Raw genomic sequence first — 21,706 nt, forward strand, 5'->3', positions numbered from 1 at the left:
CAGCTTCACTTCCTCTTCTGCTCCAGCTCCCTGTTGAGGTGTCTGGGAGGGCAGTGAAGGATGGCCCAAGTGGTTGGGCCCCTGCCAACCACATGGGAGACCTGGATGGTGTTCAAGGTTTTTGTCTTTGGCCTGGCCCAGCCCCAGGTGTTGGTCCATTTGAGGAGTGACAAATGGAAGATTCTCTGCCTCTCCCTCTCTAACTCTGTTTCAAATAAAAAATAAATAAATCAACAAGCAAACTTTCAAAACATAGGTTTCCCACTGGTCTGTTCTTATTTTTTGGTGGGGAGAGGCTTCAAAGCCTTGCTTTTAATCACTATGGACTCGCATCCTTTCCTGTATAAGGGGTCTTTAAATACAAGTCTGTAGAAACTAGGCATTGATTTAAAATTTTTTGTACCAAAATAAACACATTTGTGCTTAATTGTGCATGGACAGAAGACATAGCTAATTGTGTTAGTCTTGTTAGGAAGGAAAATATAGCATTAGCTGTTAAAAAAAAATGACAAAAATGAAAGTCCCAAGGTACACTGGAAAAGAAGACCTGACTTGGAAAGAGGAGACCTGAGCTTGCACTTGGCTCAGTTACTTAGCTCACATATCACTTTCTTAAGAAAGCCTTTCCCAAGCATGTCGTCTCCCTTGTTTTTCTGTATCAGAGCACAGAACTCATTGCTATAATTACCAAAGTGCAGTGATTCTAAAGTGCACGTCTTTCGTATTTTAGCATTTTTGAAGTCTGTGTGCTTCTTAGAATTGGATGGTGTCTTAAAATTAATTGGAAACATTTTTCCTTCATTACTAGTGTATAAAATAAGAATGTGATTTACTGTCAACAATCTCTTAAAAAAAGGTGGGGGGGGGGGATGCCAGCGCCATGGCTCACTTGGTTAATCTTCCGCCTGCAGTGCCGGCATCCCATATGGGCACTAGGTTCTAGTTCCGGTTGCTCCTCTTCCAGTCCAGCTCTCTGCTGTGGCCTGGGAAGGCAGCGGAGGATGGCCCAAGTGCTTGGGCCCTGCACCCCATGGGAGACCAGGAGGAATCACCTGGCTCCTGGCTTAGGATCAGAGTAATCCAGCCATTGTGGCTACTTGGAGAGTGAACCAGTGGATGGAAGACTTTTCTCTCTGTCTCTCTCTCTCACTGTCTGTAACTCTATCTGTCAAAAAAAAAAAAACTCTTTGAAAGGCCGGCGCCGCAGCTCACTAGGCTAATCCTCCGCCTTGCGGCACCGGCACACCAGGTTCTAGTCCCGGTCGGGGCGCCAGATTCTGTCCCGGTTGCCCCTCTTCCAGGCCAGCTCTCTGCTGTGGCCAGGGAGTGCAGTGGAGGATGGCCCAGGTGCTTGGGCCCTGCACCCTATGGGAGACCAGTAGAAGTACCTGGCTCCTGCCATCAGATCAGCATGGTGCGCTGGCCGCAGCGTGCAGGCCGCGGCGGCCATTGGAAGGTGAACCAGCGGCAAAGGAAGACCTTTCTCTCTGTCTCTGTCTCTCACTGTCCACTCTGCCTGTCAAAAAATAAAAAAAATAAAAATAAAAACTCTTTGATTTAATAAAAAGCAGTATTTACTTTATACTAAGGGTCTTCAAAAAGTTCATGGCGGGGCAGGTATATGACACAGTGAGCAGTGGCTGCTTGGGATGCTCAAATCCTGTATCAGAGTGCTTGGATCGAGTCCTGGCTGTTCCAGTCCAGTTTCCTGTTATCTCCCCCACCCCCTCCCACCCCCAGGGAAGCAGCAGTCCTTGGGTCCCTACCGCCCACATCGGAAGGCTCCTAGATTCGGTCTAGCCCAGCTCTAACAGCAAAATAAACGTCTTAATTCCATTTTCCCATTTTATTTTACTTTATTTTTTCTTTTAAAGATTTTATTTATTTATTTGATAGGCAGAGTTACAAGACAGAGAGAAGGGAAGGAGAAAGAGAGAAAGGTCTTCCATCCGCTCATTCACTCCCCAAATGGCCACAACAACCAGAGCTGGGCAGATCTGAAGCCAGGAGCCAGGAGCTTCTTCCGGGTCTCCCATGCTGGTGCCAGGGCTCAAGGACTGGGCCATCATCTACTGCTTTCCCAGACCATAGCAGAGAGCTGAATTGAAAGAGGACCAGCCAGGATATGAACCAGTGCCCATATGGGATGCAGGTAGAGGCTTAGCCCACTACACCATAGCGCTGGCCTGTTATTTTATTTTATTTTTTTTTAGATTTATTTATTTATTTGAAAGGCAGAGTTAGAGAGACAAAAGAATCTTCTATCTGCTAGTTCATGCCCCAGATGTCCACAATGACTGAAGATATGAGCCTAGAACTCCATCCAGGTCTCCCATGTGGGTTGCAGGGGCCCTAGTACTCAGGACATCTTCCATTGTTTTCTCAGGTGCATTAGTGGTGAACTGGATCAGAGTGGAGCAGCCGGGACTCCAACTGGTGTCCATATAGGATGCTAGTTCCACAGGCAGGGGCTTAACTCATTGTACCACAATGCCGGCCGCAATTCCTATTTTCCACAAATTTTTTCAAGTACCCTCGTTAAATATTCCCACAAAAATGTTTATGTCATTCCCTCTATGAGTTTATTTATGAGGCAGAGAGAGACAGAGAGAAAGAGAATCTATGCATTGGATCATTCCCCAACTGTCCATAATGACTAGCGCTGAGCCGAACCAGTATTAAAATCCAGGTCTTTTATGTGGGTGGCAGGAACCCAATAAATTGAGCCATTGCCTGTCACCTCCCAGGGTATATGCTAGCAGGAAGCTGGAGTCTGGAGCTGGAGTCAGGTATTGAACCCAGGCACTATGATTTGGGACACAGGTAAATGTCCTCCCTATCCCATCCCATTTCTTCCACGGTTTTAAATACCAAATGTCTACAATATTTTCTGATTTCTAACCTCATCCTTTTTAATATCCAGACCTGTATGTTGAATACATTTATTTTCTTGCTGTCACAGGAATCACACACATTCAGTATGTCTATCCTCCAAATCAGCTCGTCTTAATAGTGTTCCCTGTCAATAAATGGCATGCTGTACATATGTGAAGCTATGAGTACATAGCTTAAGTGCCTGGGCTTAAGTCCCATTTCCACCCTTAGTCACATGAGCATACAACATGACCTTTACTCTTCATCTGTAAAATGGGAAACCAAACATCTCCCTCTGAGGGTTGTTGGGATGACTAACACTGGGTAAATGTTAGCATTCACTGGTCATCATACTTCTCTGTGACCTCACGCTACGTATGTAATTTCTCATCATACAAAGCAGTGATAGGCGGGCCCTCAAAGTATTTCAGATCCACCACTTTGATCTCATGGCCTCTTTTCCACTGTAAGCCCTGTTTCTCTTGCCTGTAGTAACTAGTCTTGTCACTTCTTGCGTTTTCCATTCCTAATCCATCCAGAATTGTTCTTTAAATCACAGCATGCCATTTCCTTTTTTTTTTTTTTTTTTTTTTTTTTTTTTTTTTTTTTTTTTTGACAGGCAGAGTGGACAGTGTGAGAGAGAGACAGAGAGAAAGGTCTTCCTTTTTGCCGTTGGTTCACCCTCCAATGGCCGCCGCTGCAGCCGGCGCACCGCGCTGATCCGATGGCAGGAGCCAGGAGCCAGGTGCTTTTCCTGGTCTCCCATGGGGTGCAGGGCCCAAGCACCTGGGCCATCCTCCACTGCACTCCCTGGCCATAGCAGAGAGCTGGCCTGGAAGAGGGGCAACCGGGACAGAATCCGGCGCCCTGACCGGGACTAGAACCCGGTGTGCCGGCGCCGCAAGGCGGAGGATTAGCCTATTGAGCCACGGCGCCAGCTAGCATGCCATTTCTTAAAACCTGTCCTGGTGCACACAGTATACAACCCCAAATCTTTAAACACAGTATGTATTGGTCATTGTGTTTTCTACATGGCTTTTGCCTGTTAAGCTTTCCAACCTCATCTGAGGTCACTCTACCGTGCAATCTCCCTCATTTTCCCCCAGAACTAACCTCCTAGTCATCGAGATTTCAGCTGAAATACTACTTTGTCAAAGACATTTCTTGATTTTCCAGGCTAAATTGGGTTCTTCAGTTACATTCCTGTATTTTGAATTTATACATTCCTATTTGAGGATGATCAGTTTCTTCCCAGCTGACACCAAGGAAGTTAAGGAACTTCCCAAAGCCCTGAAGCTGGTTATGTTGGGACTGGGAATTCCAACCCAGGACTGGCCAGCTCCTTCTGTGATTCCGAGAGAGCAGGGAACGGCATATGAAAACATGGCCTGACTTCTGTTGTCTCCTTCTGCTTAACCTTCAGATTTACCTTAAATATCCACCTCTTGTAGCCATTTACTCTGCTTCATTAGATTATAAGCTTTAGGGATTTTAAATAAGTTACCTACTCACTGTTCACAAAGACGTAAGGATGCTCATTAAATATTTTTGTTTTAGGGTTGTTAAAGAAAGACAGTGTTTTAATCCATTTAATCTTTTCAAGGTTTGAAGCTGTCATACAAAAGAAGTTAATACCTTATTCTATACTCTACCAATGAAAGTACATTTTATGTTTTCTTATTGTGCATAAGAAAACTGCCTAAAATATTTTAAAGGAAAGTTAGTAGTGTGTGTCTTAATGGATTATCATACTTGTTTTGTTGGGGAAAAAATTAAATATTTTTGCTTTCCCTCAGGAATTAAGTGATCTACAGCGTGATCCACCGGCTCACTGTTCCGCTGGCCCTGTGGGAGATGACTGTAAGCTTTACTCTATTTCTAAGATTTGCTACTGTTAAAAATACAGCTTTGAATGTTTGTTAATGACTCCCAAACTTCTTTCTTTGTTTCAGTGTTCCACTGGCAAGCAACTATTATGGGGCCTGTAAGTATGATTCATATTTGTGAAATTAATCCCCTCAGCCATACCTCACTGTTGCCATTTCACCTTTGTCAGATGTTTGCAACTAAGGTTGAATTTCCTTGTTCTCTGTGTCACCCAAGAAGCAAAAAGGAGTTAATGATGATTTTCTATAGCATTCTATAGCATATACTTGCCAGGATCACTGTGATGTTTTTCTTTGCCAAATCCTTGATCGTTATAGATGGTATTTACAAGCAGGCTTTGTGTATGCTTTTTTATTTCATTTAAATGCAGTGAGTCAGTTGTTCATAACTAAGCATAATTATCTCACATCCACAGTAGGTTAGAAGTTAATTAACCCAGTGATGGAATTTCTACAAATGACAAGCATCAATTTGCAGTTTGTTTCGTCATTGTTCTTTTTTGTGGAAGAAAATTGATAAATAGTGTAACAGGTCTGTCTTTACCACTTCTTTATGTGCAGCTTTTAATTTTATTGTTTGTCCTGAACTCAGAATTATTTAGTATTTTATAGCTGACTCCTCTTAATATTTATTTCCTTTTAAAAATTACTTCTTTCGGCCAGCGCCGCGGCTCACTAGGCTAATCCTCCGCCTTGCAGCGCCGGCACACCGGGTTCTAGTCCTGGTTGGGGCGCCGGATTCTGTCCCGGTTACCCCTCTTCCAGGCCAGCTCTCTGCTGTGGCCAGGGAGTGCAGTGGAGGATGGCCCAAGTGCTTGGGCCCTGCACCCCATGGGAGACCAGGAGAAGCACCTGGCTCCTGGCTTCGGATCAGCGCGGTGCACCGGCTGTAGCACGCCAGCCGCGGCGGCCATTGGAGGGTGAACCAACGGCAAAGGAAGACCTTTCTCTCTGTCTCTCTCTCTCTCACTGTCCACTCTGCCTGTCAAAAAATAAAAAAATAAAATAAAATAAATTACTTCTTGCATTACCAGAGAGACAGTTGTGACTTGAAACAGGCATTTCTGTGAGCAAAAACCTGACTGTCAAGAATGGGCACTGATGACTTTAATCTGCTGAGATACATTAGTAACATGTTTCTGTGAGCATCGTATCCCGCCCTCCCCTGCAGGAGCTTTATCTAGTGAATTACAGAGTTTTATCCTATTACCTTGTGTTTAACTTTTAAAAAATAAAACTACTGAATTTTAGTGCAGGCTTCCTGGGCAATTGTGTCAAATTACTAATTGTTACATTGTTTTTTAAAAGGTAAAGTGTATCATATAACAACCTTCAAATAAGAATCCAATGATTTCTGTTTGTTTTTCATTAGTTACTGAGACCCATCAAAATACTATCATTTAAAGGGCCACCCTAACCATCTGAGTTGTAGCCCTTCACAAATACCTTTGGTAAATGCTTATAACTATTCATATGTCCCTTATTTTAGTAAAGTGTGTAGTACCCTTTGAATATCTAAGCAAACCATATCTGTCATTGTAATTTGCTTATATTTTCTTCATTCCTTATGATTTTTGGTGAACTAGAACTAAACAACATGTATAAGTAAGAATAATTGCATGGTATAGTCCTCTAATTTATATGCAGAAACTTAAGAAGGAAGTAATGATAGTTTTGCTGTGGTTACTAAAATGTTAATATAACATGATGTATTTAATTAAATATGAAGAGTCAAATTAGAATTTTAGGTATATTTTGCTACCATTTTTCTTTTTTCAACTTCTTTTTAATTGCTTGGAATGTTATAGTTTATGATGGTCATAAAGATAGATAGCCAAACTCCTCTTATAAAGTTGATAGCTAATTATAAACTGTTACTGAATGAAGAATGGAAGGATAAATTGTGTAATTTGGTCTCTTCAATTCACCTCTATTCTTGGCCCTTAAGGGAACATTAGAACTTAAATTTTATATATATAAGAAGGTAAATACTAGCCTCAGCTCTTTTCATATTGTTTACTACTGCAGAAAATTCTCTTTCCTTACAGTATTCTTGTATGTATATTGATCTTTAAAAATATTTTTAATAAATAGATTTGTTTGGACGAGTCACAGCACTGTGTGTGTCCTAATTTTGTTTTATCTTATACTTTGTGATGTCAGCATGATTGTTGGAAAATTTTTCTTCATATTTGTGAAGGAAAACCTCAAGGTAAATGATTTGAATGTGTGACACAGTGATTGCATTTCTGTCAACCTGAAAATATTTAGAGAAATCATTGTAAATTATGAACTAAATACAGAAATCAAATTACTGATGCCAGTGTCGTATCATTGCAGCCCGATAGTGCATATCAAGGTGGAGTCTTCTTCCTCACCGTACATTTTCCAACAGATTATCCTTTTAAACCACCAAAGGTATGTTTGTGTTTATGACTTATACGGCTCTAGTGTCAGGTGTTTTATTCTGTATCCACAAATAGTTTCTGATGTCAAAGACTGTGGGTACATTAACATGCTCAAACTGATTTTTAAAGCTACTGAATCTTACATACAATTTCTTACTCAGAAATTGTATTATCTCTAAAACAGAAGGCCCTGTCTGTTATGCTATACGTTAACTTCCTTGCCTTCCTTTCCTTGCTTAATAGCTATCTGTAGTTCGGGAAGTTTTATGGTCAGAGATCAGACCTGTCTATTCATGGGATTTTTCTTTCCAAGCTCAACCCTTCTTAGTTTTCAACAAATATTTATTGAGTGCCTGCCATGTTCTGCTACGTTGGGGAATAAAGAAGTAAATATGCCAGTTCCTTTATTCATTTTAGTGGGTCAGGTAAAAGCACATTCTTATTTAAACACTTAATTTTGAAGATCTAAAGAAGAAACAAATGGTGAGAATATAAAGGAGGGGGAAAAAGTAAGCAGATTCTTTCACTCAGGATATAACTATTTCCGATTTTTAAAAGCCTGATTAACACTGTATATATAAAATGACATGACAGTAACCCTTGTGGAAGATTAGGATTCTTGGTGGGTTTCTTAGGACAAGCTGAGGCCTCTTGACCATTCCCTAGAACAGAATCAGCGTCTTGTTTTTAGTGTGCCTTCCAAGTATCACTGATAATCAAGAGAAGAATTACTACTTCAAGGTCTGATGAAAGCCTTGGTTAATGATTCTAGCTGCCCCTCAACCAGTCATACCAGCTATTACAGACTTACTGATTACACTCTGCAAGTACTTGGTAATTTGTTGTGGAGGGAAACTGACTTAATTGTTTTTAAATTTCCTGTAGCTAGAACATCACACAGCACCATGTAGATGCTCAGTTTCTGTTGAACGTATTTCTCCTCCACAGCCATGAAAATTGTGGGTATTTTACCACAGAGCATGCTATTTCTGTTTTGTTCCTAGCATATGGATTGTAACATTTTTGTTGTTGTGTTTTGTTTTATATTTAGATTGCTTTCACAACAAAAATTTACCATCCAAATATAAACAGTAATGGAAGTATTTGTCTCGATATCCTGAGGTCGCAGTGGTCACCAGCCCTGACTGTATCAAAAGGTAATTTCATTTATTAGATTTAAAAAGCTTGATAAAAGTAAGACCAGAAAAATTAAAGTATTTAGGAACCAAAGTGTTTTTTAAAGATTTATTTATTTATTTGAAAGAGAGGAGCCTTTTACCCTCTGGTTCACTCGCCAGGATCCAGATCTCCCACATGGGTGGCAGGGGCCCAAACACTTGGGCTATCCTCCACTGCTTTTCACAGGCCATTAGCAAGGAGCTGGATCAGAAGTGGAGCAGCCAGGAAATGAACCGCACCCAGATGTGATGCCAGCATTGCAGGCGGTGGCTTAACCCACTGTGCCACAGTGCCTGCACCTAAGGATCAAAGCTTTAAACAACTGATCTGCTGCGCTTTCTCCTGTTTTGATTTTTGGTTCACTCTCACGGCTCTTCTGTTGCTCTGACTTTTAGCACTTAGCTTGGGGATGGGGGTGGATGGCAGATGTGGATGTGCAAATCCAAGTGATGAAATAAGATGATAGTAACAATAATAGAACTAGAAATTTGGGGATAAGCCTATAGAGATTTTACTCTCTTAGCTTGGAGTTTGTCTTACAAAAAAAGAGAGAGGGTAAGAGATAGTAGCACGGATATTCTGGAACCAATTATGCCATTCATTAACTAGAACTATTGACAATAATGAGTTAAGTTTTATGGTTGTTTTACCTCTTAAAAAAGTTTTATATTTGGCTGATAAAATAAGAAATTTTGAACAGACATTATTTCCCTTTTAGAATAATGCAATCAGTACATGGAGCATGTCAGTCTAAACTTAGAATAAATGATAGTATCATAATGACTGACATGACATCCAGACTGATTCTTGACTCTCCCAGATCTGTAGCACGATTCTCTGCTTAATTGCCAGATCTGGTTGTTGTTGTTGTTGTGTTTTTTTTTTTTTTTTTTTTTGAGATTTATTTATTTATTTGAAAGTCAGAGTTACACAAAGAGAAGAGAGGCAGAAAGAGAGGTCTTCCATCTGATGGTTCACTCCCAATTGGCCGCAATGGCCAGAGCTGCCCCCATCAGGAGCTTCTTCTGGGTCTCCCATGCGGGTGCAGGGGCCCAAAGACTTGGGCCATCTTCTACTGCTCTCCCAGGCCACAGCAGAGAGCTGGATGGGAAGTGGAGCAGCTGGGTCTCAAACCGGTGCCCATATGCGATGCTGGCGCTTCTGGCCAGGGTGTTAACCCGCTGTGCCACAGAGTTGGCCCCAATTGCCAGATACATAAGAGTACATAGGAGCTCTGAAGCCATTTTTGTTTCATTAACTAGTAGTGTTCACTGTAGCAGCACTTTGTATTTCTGTCTTGTTTCTCTAACAGAAGAGAGTCTGATAGTTTGCATTAGAAACATCTGCCCCTGAAGTAACTACCACATTTCCCCTTTTTAAAAAATTAAATTGTTTCTCTTAAAAGAGTCATTGAATCCAGCAGCTGTCAAGCTGTCCAGGCTTGTATGATGCCTGTGATGGTGTTACACTGTTGGAAGAGCAAGCACTGTTTTTGTTGAGGTTTGGCTCTAAGCACTGTTTTGGTGTGTTAGGGGCAAGAACCCTTGGGCAGTGTTTTGTGCCTCTGAGAGTGGAATGTCTCCTCCTGTGGAGTTGCTCCTAGTTTGGGTGCAAACAATTTATTTAAAAAAAAAAGTCATGGAAAGAATTTGTGGTCATTTCTTTTTTTTTTAATTAAATAAATAAATCCTACCTGAATATTGAAATGTTTTTATAAAAAAGTGATGAGGTTTTATAGGAAGCAGAGTTAACAACCTGTTTCAAGTATTAGAAAAATAATGGCCCTTAAGGTCAATTATTTATGTACAGTTGTTTTTCTGACCTAAAATGCTCATTTAAAATATTCAGATGGATTCCAGTATCCATTTTAAAACCTTTCACAAAGTGTAAGTGTCATGTACTGGTTATACCAATGCTTCTGTGTCAAAAGGTTATTCAAATTGGTAAACTGTTTTCTGGAGTGGTGTCACATAATGAGTGTTATTTGGCATGAATAACTAAGTCCTTATGCATTTGAAAGAAATGGCAGACCGCCAGGATGCTGAATACCTTTCTCTACAAAGAATAGAATGTTGGCTTCTGGAAATCTGTCCTTCGAAAATTCAAATAGTACTGTGCTGTAGTAGGGTCACTATGCACCTGGCAAATAACAAACTTTGAAATCAGTGTTTACTGTTACCTTTTTCCTTATCTTAAACAATTGGTTTGTGTGCATGATAATGAAGCCCGAGCAGAAGGCCCCTGGCAGCAGTGGTGGACTGTGGAAGAACTTCTTTCACTCTTGCTTATTTTACAGGATAGCTCCTGACTTGCTCAATTGTACATTTTTCACTGTCCTGTATTTTAAATATCTTGTTTGGCTTTTTCTCGTGGGTCTAGTCTGGAAGTATTCTGGAGATGTAAGTGAGCCCAGAAAATCTTCAAGTTTCACTGGGTAGGTAGAAGATCAGGAAGATGAATAAAATATTAGTTTTTTTCCCTTAGTCCTTAGTACCCCCTTTTCTCGTCATTTAGGAGTCAGCTCTGCTCTATACAAGGGTACTTCAAAAAATTCATGGGGAATGGAATTAAAATATAATGCACATTTTCCCTGAACTATTTGAAGACCCTGCAGATACCCACCTTTAGACTTGAAAAAAGTAAGAAAAGATAAAGGATGGTAGTAGAAGAGGGAAGGTGGGAATGGGGTTTGTTTGAAAGGTTCCACACACCGTCTCAGAGTTGGTGGCAAGCAGTAGAAGCAAGTGAGGAACCTACATCCCTGTTCCTCCAGTTTCAGATACTTAGATGTTTGTATTTCTTTAGAGCATAGCCATCTATCTGCACTAGTGCTTTAATTTTCATTTATGTCGTACCAAGTTATTTAAAAATAGCTGTTCGTATATACATTTATTTTACTATTTTTAAATAACAGAATACAAATAAGGTACATAGAATGAAAGACTCATTGGAAAAAATCTTACAAATCCTCCTTCTTTGTTGATAGTACAGAGCCAGAGTAAAAGAGAGCACACAAGTACAATATCCAAACTAGTTTGAACTGTTAATTGTAATGTGATTGCTTTGTAGAGAACTCTTGAGTTTAAAGATTGTTAGGAGGTATTCCAGAGGTTCACATTAAACTCTGTCACCTTTAGATAAAGTTTACAACTGCAAATGGTATAATTTTATGTTATATACATTCTGGGGTAGTTAAAAGTTAAAGATATTGTGCTATCAAGCAAAGTTAGTATAAAATGTAGTTGATGTGTTCATTTTATTTTGTATTTATAAGTTCAGTAGCTGTATTCAGTAAAATTATTTTCACAAACATAATTTGTATAAAGTAGAAGACTGTTATCTAACATGCTATTCTCTTTTAAATCTAGTTTTATTGTCCATATGTTCTCTACTTTGTGATCCTAATCCAGATGACCCTTTAGTACCAGATATTGCACAAATATATAAATCAGACAAAGAAAAGTAAGTATTTACTTATATTGGTTTCTACTTGGGTGCATTTCTAATAGTTTGCCAAAATATGAGGTTTATCAATATTTTTTAAGAACATTTAATTGTGCTTATTTTGTTTATCTTTTTTTGAGGTAGTAAACTTTTCCTTTTAAACTCCAAGTCTTTTTGCAAAATACATAGTTCCTTCCAGTTGCTGTTAGCAGAACGTGTTCTGTGTTTGCACATTAACTATGAACATATATAATTCTAGGTGATAAATTAAAAATGAAAGAATTCAACCACTGGAAAATATTGAATATTATATTCCCTATCTTATGCCAGGAAGAGAAGTTCTTTCCATACTCACCCAAACTGCCTTAATTGACTTAATTTTCAAGCTGCTTCATTTTGCTAGGACTGTAGGTTCATTTGTAATTTCCAAGTAATCCTTTTCAGAGTTGGCTTTTACAGATTGTTGTTGGAATTTGGTTTTTACATTGTGTTTTTTATATTTTAGCTTTTTTGATATAGGTTGTACAGAAAGCCATGAGCTAAAAAGTGATTTAGTTTTCTGTTTTATTTATGTACGACTGTAAGTCACATTGACCCAGCAATTAGTGTATGTGTGATTATTGCAGTTAAGCAAGAGAAATAGAATATACATTTCTATTCACAAATGCTTCTGAAAGATTAAATTTGTATATTTTTACTGTATCCCTTTTGTGTGCCTACAGATACAACAGACATGCAAGAGAATGGACTCAGAAATATGCAATGTAAAATGAAAAAATTTTTTTTCATATATACCAGAGTACTGTAAAATCTAGGTTTTTTTCATCATTAGCAGTAAATTGAGCACTGTTTACTGTTTCATTGTACCATGAAACTCTTTGATTTTTACCCATCTTAAGTGTGTTTTCTGAAGCAAGACAAAACAAACTTCCAAAAATACCCTTAAGACTGTGATGAGAGCATTTATCATTTTGTATGCATTGAGAAAGACATTTATTATGGTATTTAAGATACTTGGACATCTGCATCTTCAGCTTACAAGATCTACAATGCAGCTGAAAAGCAACCAAATTATTTTTTGCTGAAACTAGATGTTTTTACATGAGAAATACTGTATGTGTTGTCTAAGATGTCGTCACTTTTATAAATCTGTATTCAGATTTCATTCTTTGTTAGCTCACTTTATAATTTGTATTTTTTTACTGTATAGACTAAATATATTCTATTTACATGTGTGTCAACTCATTACTTTTTTCCTGTGAACAGTATTGAAAAAACCCAACAGCTGATAATTAAATGAATTAACTGTGTCTCCCTTGTCTTAGGATATTCTGTAGATTGATCGCAAATTTCTTAAACCTGAAATGATCTTTACACTGTAATTTTGAGTATACTGATTATGGAGAAACACTTGTTTTGATTTTGTATACTTGACTTAACTTTATTGCAATGTGAATTAATTGCACTGCTAAGTAGGAAGATGTATAACTTTTATTTGTTGCTATTCACATTTGAATTTTTTTCTGTATAGGCAATATTATATTGACACCTTTTACAGATCTTACTGTAGCTTTTTCCATATAAATAAAATGCTTTTTCTACTATTTGTCTTGATTACTTAAAAAAGTGAAAATTACTTTATAAGTAAGGATTAAAGCTCTGTGTAAAATTTTGCATGAAAATTACTTCCAAATTGTGACTATGAAGTTTGTTGTGTTTGGCATTAATCACCATTAATTATAAACTTTATTGCTTTAGGTTAGTATCTCTTTATTAAATTGTGTATCTATAAGATAGTATACTTTCGTCTCTTGTAGAGGAGAATTTAGAAGATGGAGTTTGTCTTAAATCACATCTAAATTGGATTATTGCAAAGGTCTTTAAGTGAGTATAAGGCAGTGTCACCCACCATGAAGAAAATTGTGTTTGTAGACCCGAGGAATCACTAGATTAATTCAAAAAAATGCTCTTCTAGATGTAATAGGCAGTGTAATTCTTAACATTTTAAAATCTGAAATTTCTAAAGCAGAATTTTAATGCCATCACAATTTGAAAAACATTTTTTATTATAGAAGTTACAAAGAAAATCCTAAATAGATGCTTCCTTCTGTTTTTATAAATTGCCAGTTAAAAATGCTTTAAATTAGCAGATTGTAGATTTTAGAAAATCTAGAAAGCTCCAATGTTTTAACTTGAGAAAAATACATCTCTTTAGTGTTTAGCATGCTTATCAAACTTGAGTGAGTGTCATTTTTAAGAACAGTTGTAGCTCTTGATTATTGTAGTAGCTGTGTAAGTGTGCAGGAATCTGTGATGGGTGTAGTTGTTAACAAAGGATTTAAATCACTTGAGTATTTGATCATGGTTCACTATTTTATTAAAGCACAAAATAACCTTGTTGTTAGAAATTATGTGTTTTTAAAAATGAATGTAAAATAATTAAATGAATTGTGAAATGGATGTTTAAGAACATATAGTCTTAAAAAGCAACTTTATTAAGTGATGTCTTGAAATAGCCATAATGTGAAAAATACTACTTCACTGGCTATATATATAAGCTACATTTGCCCTGAATTTGAACACTCAACATCTTTAGATTTAAGTATTTAGTATATTTTGATAGTAAAGGGTTTTGTTTCTTGAGTATCTTTTCACTCTTTTTTTTAAACTTTTCATTTGTGTGGCATTTATTTTTGAAAGTGTCTTTTTTTCTTTATTAAAGTTTTTGAAACTTGCCTAACTCTTGTTTGCCTTTGCTTACCTCTGAATTGTACAACCAGACTCCTGAGGATAGAGCACAAATTCTCACAATGAACTAAAAATCTTAGTTTGATAATGGCCAAATAGTCAGATCACCACTTTGGGCATATTGTTTTTGCTTAGTTCTGACAGCATCAGTTGCCCTTTAAAATAGTAAATTCAAAAGTCGGGGGAGGGGGCAGCAGTCTTTTGGCAGTTTAGGATCCCACATCTTGAAGTCCTGAATGCTTTGAAGAATAGTTTAAAAAACCATATTCAGATTGGATTCTGGACTCAAAGTTACACATATGATGATCAGTGATACACGTTGTCAGGGCAGCCTCATCATCATTCCTCAGCTGTCTCAAAAATACCATTTCTGAAGTACAAGCTTTATACATTTATTTGCTTATGTAAACTATATATCCAGGGATGTCAAAGGGTTTGTGGAAAATGAAATTTAAAAAGTTTATTCTGGTGCAAACCAGCTTTGGAATCCATATATGTAACTGATATTCATAAAGTTCATGAAAAATATGTATTATGAAAAAATGCATTGATTTCAAGATTTATTTGCACCAAAACAGACTTTATGAAGTTCTCTCATACAACTCTTCATTTTTTTCTTTATTGCCCTGTTCATCTACCCCCTAAACTCAGGGAAGATTAACATTTTACTTTGCACATCAGTTTCGAAGGACAAAATCGTGCTGGGGGACAGAGTACAAGGGCAACTCTGAGACATTTAGAACAGGTACTTTTAAAAAAATGAGAAATAATACCACATTATAGTTTTTCATTTCTCTTGTCACCGTGTTATCTGACTTGTTTTAGTAATTGACGAACAATAACTTGCTCTCCCACAGTTCTTATTTAAGATGAGAAGATGAGGGATATTAATTTTTGTCTCAGATTTAAAAGCCAAAGTTATTCATATCATAGCTATTTATTGGTGGTCAGTGTGAACTGGACTCAAATTGCAGTCCAATTGATGGTATTGTAAAATTGGAGTTCTGCAGTAGAATCAGCAGTTCTGTTCATCATTGGAAAATGATTGACGCTTTGACCATGGTTGTATAATAGAGTTTCAGTGCATCTGGGTCTTGACTGTTTTGCCTATAATTTTTCCTTAGTTTTAACATTTTAAGTGGCTATTTACAAAGTAGCAAATCTGAATTTTTAAAAATTTTCTGTCACCTTACCAACTCTAAACTAGGACTTCTTGTTATTTTCTTTAAAGATTAATCACAATTTAATACCCCTAAAATGTGCTTCAGATTATTGGTGAAAGTTTGTACTTTTATTCTGAAAAAAATGCTTCCCTTATTATACTGCCCTTTGTATTGCACAAATAAGGCAGCAGGAAGATGTTAATTTTATTTGTAAGAATGTCTGTTCTTTTATATATGCATATATATACATATATATGTATTTTTTTCTGGTGATGTCTGTAGGCTCTTCAACCATGTAATTCACAGGCTTTCACCAAGGTTTGTTTTTTGTTGTTGTTTCCCAGTAATGGTGGCAAATAAAGATGTGTAGACAGGTGGTATTTTTGTTGTAGAAATACTTTGTAATGCAATAATTTAATATTTTGTGGGGAACATTGTGATACCACTTGTGTAATTGTCTAATAGATGTTGCACCACTTTTATTTTGTTAAATTTTTGCTGCCATATCCTGTTATGTATAAGAAAATGGCCTTAAATTATAAATGAACTGAACTAATGAGAAAAGTATTAGTATTAGTATTAGTATGAATATTGGGGAGCTTTTTGTATAAGATACATTTCTTTTGAAACTTATTTCAGCTTTGTCTGGGTCCTGCTACTTGTAGAGGGAGAGATGTGTTTTACCTTATGAGGAGCTGCTTTTATTACACTGGCACATGTATAAAGTCTGAAATATGCTTTCCCCATATAATTTACTTCATGGAAAAAAGGAAAAAAGCTGTGAGGATCTCTTTAGTGCCAAAGAATACTGTGAGTTGTCTATGAAATATTTTTATATGAACTCAGTATATCTTATGGGGAGCAGTTGTGATACCACTTGTGTTAGCACTTCTGATACACTTTTTGCAGTCAGTGTCCACCCACACACATGGTGTGGCAGTAGAATTCACAGGACTCGGCATACGGTCATACTCACAGCTAAGACTGATTATAGCAACACAGCAAGGATGCATAGCTAGATCAGGAAGAGGAAAAGAACAGATCAGGCAGAGTCTAGGAGGAATTCCTCTGCAACCTACCTGTGTTCTGTATATTTGCACCCAGAAATGCTAGTTGGAAACCCCAAGTCCAGGGTTTTTATTAGAGGTTAATCTTGCAGGCATCCTTTGTCCGCCAAAATTCTAGTCTTCTAGAAGGAAGGGTGTTCACAATAAATCGTGTTCATTTAAAATCTCTGGTTAGGATAGCTAACAGGCACAGCCTTATCACTTAGGGAAAGTTAACAAAAGCCAAGTTCTTAAATATCAGCTGAGGACAGGCCCTTCTAAAGATGGGGGTGGGTACAATTTTTTAATAGGAATATTCTTTCCCCTTGAGTGGTCTTGGTACCCTTGAAAGTCAACTAGCCATAAAGGTTTGTTTCTGGATTCGCAGTATAGCCTTATGCCAGTAGCACCCTGTTTTTTTGTTTGTTTTCTTTTGCTTTCTACTGTGACTTTGGCATAACTTGAAGTGTGGGTCCTTCATCTTTGCTCTTTTACAATATTGTTCTGACCATTCAGGTCCCTTCTAATTCCTTATGCATTTGAGGATCAGCTTCTCCATTTTTCCTGCTGAGATTTTATTTGAGAGTGTACTGAATCTATAAAGCAACTTTGGTACAGGTGATGTCTTTTGTTCTGATTTTGCTGAGTGACAAACCACTCCAAACTAAATGGTGTGAGAACAGTCATTCCATTATGCTGATGGATTGAGTTGGGTGAGTACAGTGGGGGTGGCTTGTCTGCTCCTTGGTGCTAAGAGTGTCAGCTGGGGATGACTCACATGGCTTGGGGTTGAAATCATCTGAAGACAGCTCCACGCATGTATTGCACCTGCGTTCTTCTGGAGCACTTCCTAATGACCTTTCTTGGCTTGGGTTTCTTGCAACCTGGTGCTTCAGTTAAGAGAGAACATTGGGAGACCAAGTCTTCCGAGAGAGTGAGGAGTAAGCTGCATGACCTTTTCAGAGCTGCCCTTGGAAGTCATATAGTGTCATGTATGCTATATTTTGGTTCAAATAGTCACAAGCTCACTCAAATTCAAGGGAAGTAGACATATTTTTGGATTTTCAGCTTTCCATGAGAAAAAAACTTGCATGAGTATATGCATCACTCAGTGTACTTAGGTTGTCTTTAGTTTTTAATTGTGTTTTGTAGTATAATTACATTTGTAACTTTCTGTGTAGAATTCTTGCACAATTTTCATTGAATTCCTTGGTATCCAATTTTTCAAACCTATTATAAAAGTCATTTCATTTCCTATGTTTTTTGATGGATAGAAAACTTATAATCCCCTTGTATTCTGCAGCTTTGCGAAATTAACTTTTTAAAAAATTGTAGAATTTTAAAGTTTTATACACATTACCATCAAATAGATATTTTTATTTCTCCATTTCCAATATGTAAGCCACATTTCTCTTTTTTGCATTAGATGGAACTGCAGAATCGTGCTGAATAGAAATGGTGATAGGAAACATCCTTTCTTGATTTCCAAGGGAAATCCAGAACCAGGAGCCTAAAACAGGTATCAGACTCAGGCCCTCCAATATGGGATGTGATCATCCCAACTGGTGTCAACTACTAGGCCAAATACTCTGCCCCATTCGCTAATATTTTGTTGAGGACTTTTTCCATCTATATTCATGAAAGGAGGTGGCTCATAATTTCCTTTCTTAAATATTTTTGTCAAGTTTGGTTCCTCAAGTTATGCTGGCATCATAAAAAGAGTTGGGAAGCATTCTTTCTTTTCTTTCTGCAAAGACTTGGTATAAGATTTATGCTGTTTTCCTTAAGTATTTGAAAGAACATACTGAAGTTATTTGTGTCTAGTTTTCTTTTCTTTTTAGACCTAGAGTTATGGAAAGATTTTAACAATGCTAAGTTTTTTATAACTATAGAACTGGGTATATATTTGTTACTCTCAGTTTTGTGTTTTTCAAGGAATTTGTATATTCAAGATGTCAATCTATTTGGCACACAGCTGTTCATAGCATCTTTTTTAAGGTAGTAAATACCTTTGAATCTCCTTTGATTTTAATTTTAAGTTAGTCTTTAGAAACTAATTTATTTTTTCTAAAAAGTCAGTGTTCAACTTAAAATTTCTCTTTATACATTTGTTTTCCATTTCATTTAATTCTATCCTATTTCTTGTTTTATTTTTTCTAGCTTCCTGAGATTGAAAAATAAGTTTCAGCCTTTCTCCTATTGTAACATAGGCTTTGAATACTATATACTTCCCCCTAAGCACCAGTTTATATGCATTGAAATATTGCATTTTCATTATCATTTAGTTTAAAATGTTTTCTAGTTCTTGTTTTAAGTTCTTACAGTTTAAAAACAGTTCTGTTTCTAAGCAGTTTTTTTAAAATTCTGGTTTTTTTTTTAACTTTTATTTAATGAATATAAATTTCCAAAGTACAGTTTATGGATTACAATGGCTCCCCCCCCATAACTTCCCTCCCACCCACAACCCTCTCCTTTCCTTCTCCCTCTCCCCTTCCATTCACATCAAGATTGATTTTCAATTCTCTTTATATACAGAAGATCAGTTTAGCATATATTAAGTAAAGATTTCAACAGTTTGCACCCACATAGAAACACAAAGTGAAAAATACTGTTTGAGTACTAGTTATAGCATTAAATCTTAATGTACCGCACACTAAGAACAGAGATCCTACCTACATGAGGAGTAAGTGCACAGTGACTCCTGTTGTTGACTTAACAAATTGACACTCTTGTTTATGGCATCAGTAATCACCCTAGGCTCTTGTCATGAGTTGCCAAGGCTATGGAAGCCTTTTGAGTTCACTGACTCTGATCATATTTAGACAAGGTCATAGTCAGAGTGGAAGTTCTCTCCTCCCTTCAGAGAAAGGTACCTCCTTCTTTGATGACCCGTTCTTTCCACTGGGATCTCAGAGATCTTTCATTTAGGGTGTTTTTTTTGTTTGTTTTATTTTGTTTTGCCAGAGTGTCTTGGCTTTCCATGCCTGAAATACTCTCATGGGCTTTACAGCCAGATCCACATCCCTTAAGGGCTGATTCTGAGGCCGGAATGCTCTTTAGGACATCTGCCATTCTATGAGTCTGCTGTGTATCTTGCTTCCCATGTTGGATCATTCTCTCCCTTTTTGATTCTATCAGTTAGTATTTGCAGACACTAGTCTTCTTTATGTGCTCCCTTTGGCTCTTAGTCCTATCATTATGATCAATTGTGAACAGAAATTTTCACTTGGACTAGTGAGATGGCCTTGGTACGTGCCACCTTGATGGAATTGAATTGGAATCCCCTGGTAGGTTTCTAACTCTACCGCTTGGGGCAAGTCAGCTTGAGCATGTCCCAAATTGTACATCTCCTCCCTCTCTTATTCCCACTCTTATATTCAACAGGGATAACTTTTTAGTTAAGTTTCAACACTTAAGAATAACTGTGTATTAATTACAGTATTCAACCAAAAGTATTAAGTAGAACAAACAAAAAAAATACTAAGATGGATAATGTATTAAGTTGTTCATCAACAGGGCAAGGGCTGATCAAGTCACCGTTTCTCATAGTGTTCATTTCACTTTAACAGGTTTCCTTTTTGGTGCTCAGTTAGTTGTCACCGATCAGGGAGAACATATGATATTTGTCCCTTTGGGACTGGCTTATTTCATGCAGCATAATGTTTTCCAGATTCCTAACAGGGATCACTTTTCAGTTAAAAAAAATTTTTTTTTTTTGACAGGCAGAGTGGACAGTGAGAGAGAGAGACAGAGAGAAAGGTCTTCCTTTGCCGTTGGTTCACCCTCCAATGGCCGCCGCGGCCGGCGCGCTGCGGCCGGCGCACCGCGCTGATCCGATGGCAGGAGCCAGGAGCCAGGTGCTTTTCCTGGTCTCCCATGGGGTGCAGGGCCCAAGCACCTGGGCCATCCTCCACTGCACTCCCTGGCCACAGCAGAGGGCTGGCCTGGAAGAGGGGCAACCGGGACAGAATCCGGCGCCCCGACCGGGACTAGAACCCAGTGTGCCGGTGCCGCTAGGCGGAGGATTAGCCTAGTGAGCCGCGGCGCCGGCCCACTTTTCAGTTAAAATTTAAACACCAATATCATCAAAATGTCCATTCTCCCAAAAGCAATTTATACATTCAATGCAATACCAATCAAGATACCGAAGACCTTCTCAGATCTGGAAAAAATGATGCTGAAATTCATATGGAGACACAGGAGACCTCGAATAGCTAAAGCAATCTTGTACAACAAAAACAAAGCTGGAGGCATCACAATACCAGATTTCAGGATATACTACAGGGCAGTTCTTATCAAAACAGCATGGTACTGGTACAGAAACAGATGGATAGACCACTGGAACAGAAAAGAAACACCAGAAATCAATCCAAACATCTACAGCCAACTTATATTTGATCAAGGATCCAAAGCCAATCCCTGGAGTAAGGACAGTCTATTCAATAAATGGTGCTGGGAAAATTGGATTTCCACATGCAGAATCATGAAGCAAGACCCCTACCTTTCACCTTACACAAAAATTCACTCAACATGGATTAAAGACTTAAATCTACGACCCGACACCATCAAATTACTAGAGAGCATTGGAAAAACCCTGCAAGATATAGGTACTGGCAAAGACTTCTTGGAAAACACCCCAGAAGCACAGGCAGTCAAAGCCAAAATTAACATTTGGGATTGCATCAAATTGAGAAGTTTCTGTATTGCAAAAGAAACAGTCAGGAAAGTGAAGAGGCAACCGACAGAATGGGAAAAAATATTTGCAAACTATGCAACAGGTAAAGGGTTGATAACCAGAATCTACAAAGAAATCAAGAAACTCCACAAGATCAAAACAAACAACCCACTTAAGAGATGGGCCAGGGACTTCAATAGACATTTTTCAAAAGAGGAAATCCAAATGGCCAACAGACACATGAAAAAATGTTCAAGATCACTAGCAATCAGGGAAATGCAAA

At 37.9% G+C, this 21,706-nt stretch overlaps 1 protein-coding gene and 1 non-coding gene across 3 annotated transcripts in view; both read left to right on the forward strand.

Moving 5' to 3' along the window:
* UBE2D1 (ubiquitin conjugating enzyme E2 D1) overlaps positions 1 to 14,531 on the forward strand; it is a 44,402-nt gene extending 29,871 nt beyond the window's left edge. The window contains exons 2-7 of one of the 2 annotated variants that reach the window (XM_002718482.6): positions 4,671 to 4,734; positions 4,827 to 4,858; positions 7,101 to 7,178; positions 8,220 to 8,325; positions 11,716 to 11,809; positions 12,514 to 14,531. In XM_002718482.6, the coding sequence (XP_002718528.1) occupies positions 4,671 to 4,734; positions 4,827 to 4,858; positions 7,101 to 7,178; positions 8,220 to 8,325; positions 11,716 to 11,809; positions 12,514 to 12,559 (420 nt within the window). In that variant the 3' untranslated portion in view covers positions 12,560 to 14,531. Of the gene's footprint in view, positions 1 to 4,670; positions 4,735 to 4,826; positions 4,859 to 6,909; positions 6,973 to 7,100; positions 7,179 to 8,219; positions 8,326 to 11,715; positions 11,810 to 12,513 lie in introns of those variants that run through there. The other variant, XM_089314864.1, reaches the window with a different exon arrangement.
* On the forward strand, positions 9,763 to 9,966 carry LOC127484330 (small nucleolar RNA SNORA74). Its single transcript, XR_007911196.3, has one exon. It is a non-coding gene; the product is annotated as a small nucleolar RNA SNORA74 (small nucleolar RNA).
* Positions 14,532 to 21,706: the final 7,175 nt, after the last annotated feature.

Source organism: Oryctolagus cuniculus, chromosome 15 (genome assembly GCF_051225735.1).
Source record: "Oryctolagus cuniculus isolate XC-2025 breed Fujian yellow rabbit chromosome 15, ASM5122573v1, whole genome shotgun sequence".
Lineage (NCBI taxonomy): Eukaryota > Metazoa > Chordata > Mammalia > Lagomorpha > Leporidae > Oryctolagus > Oryctolagus cuniculus.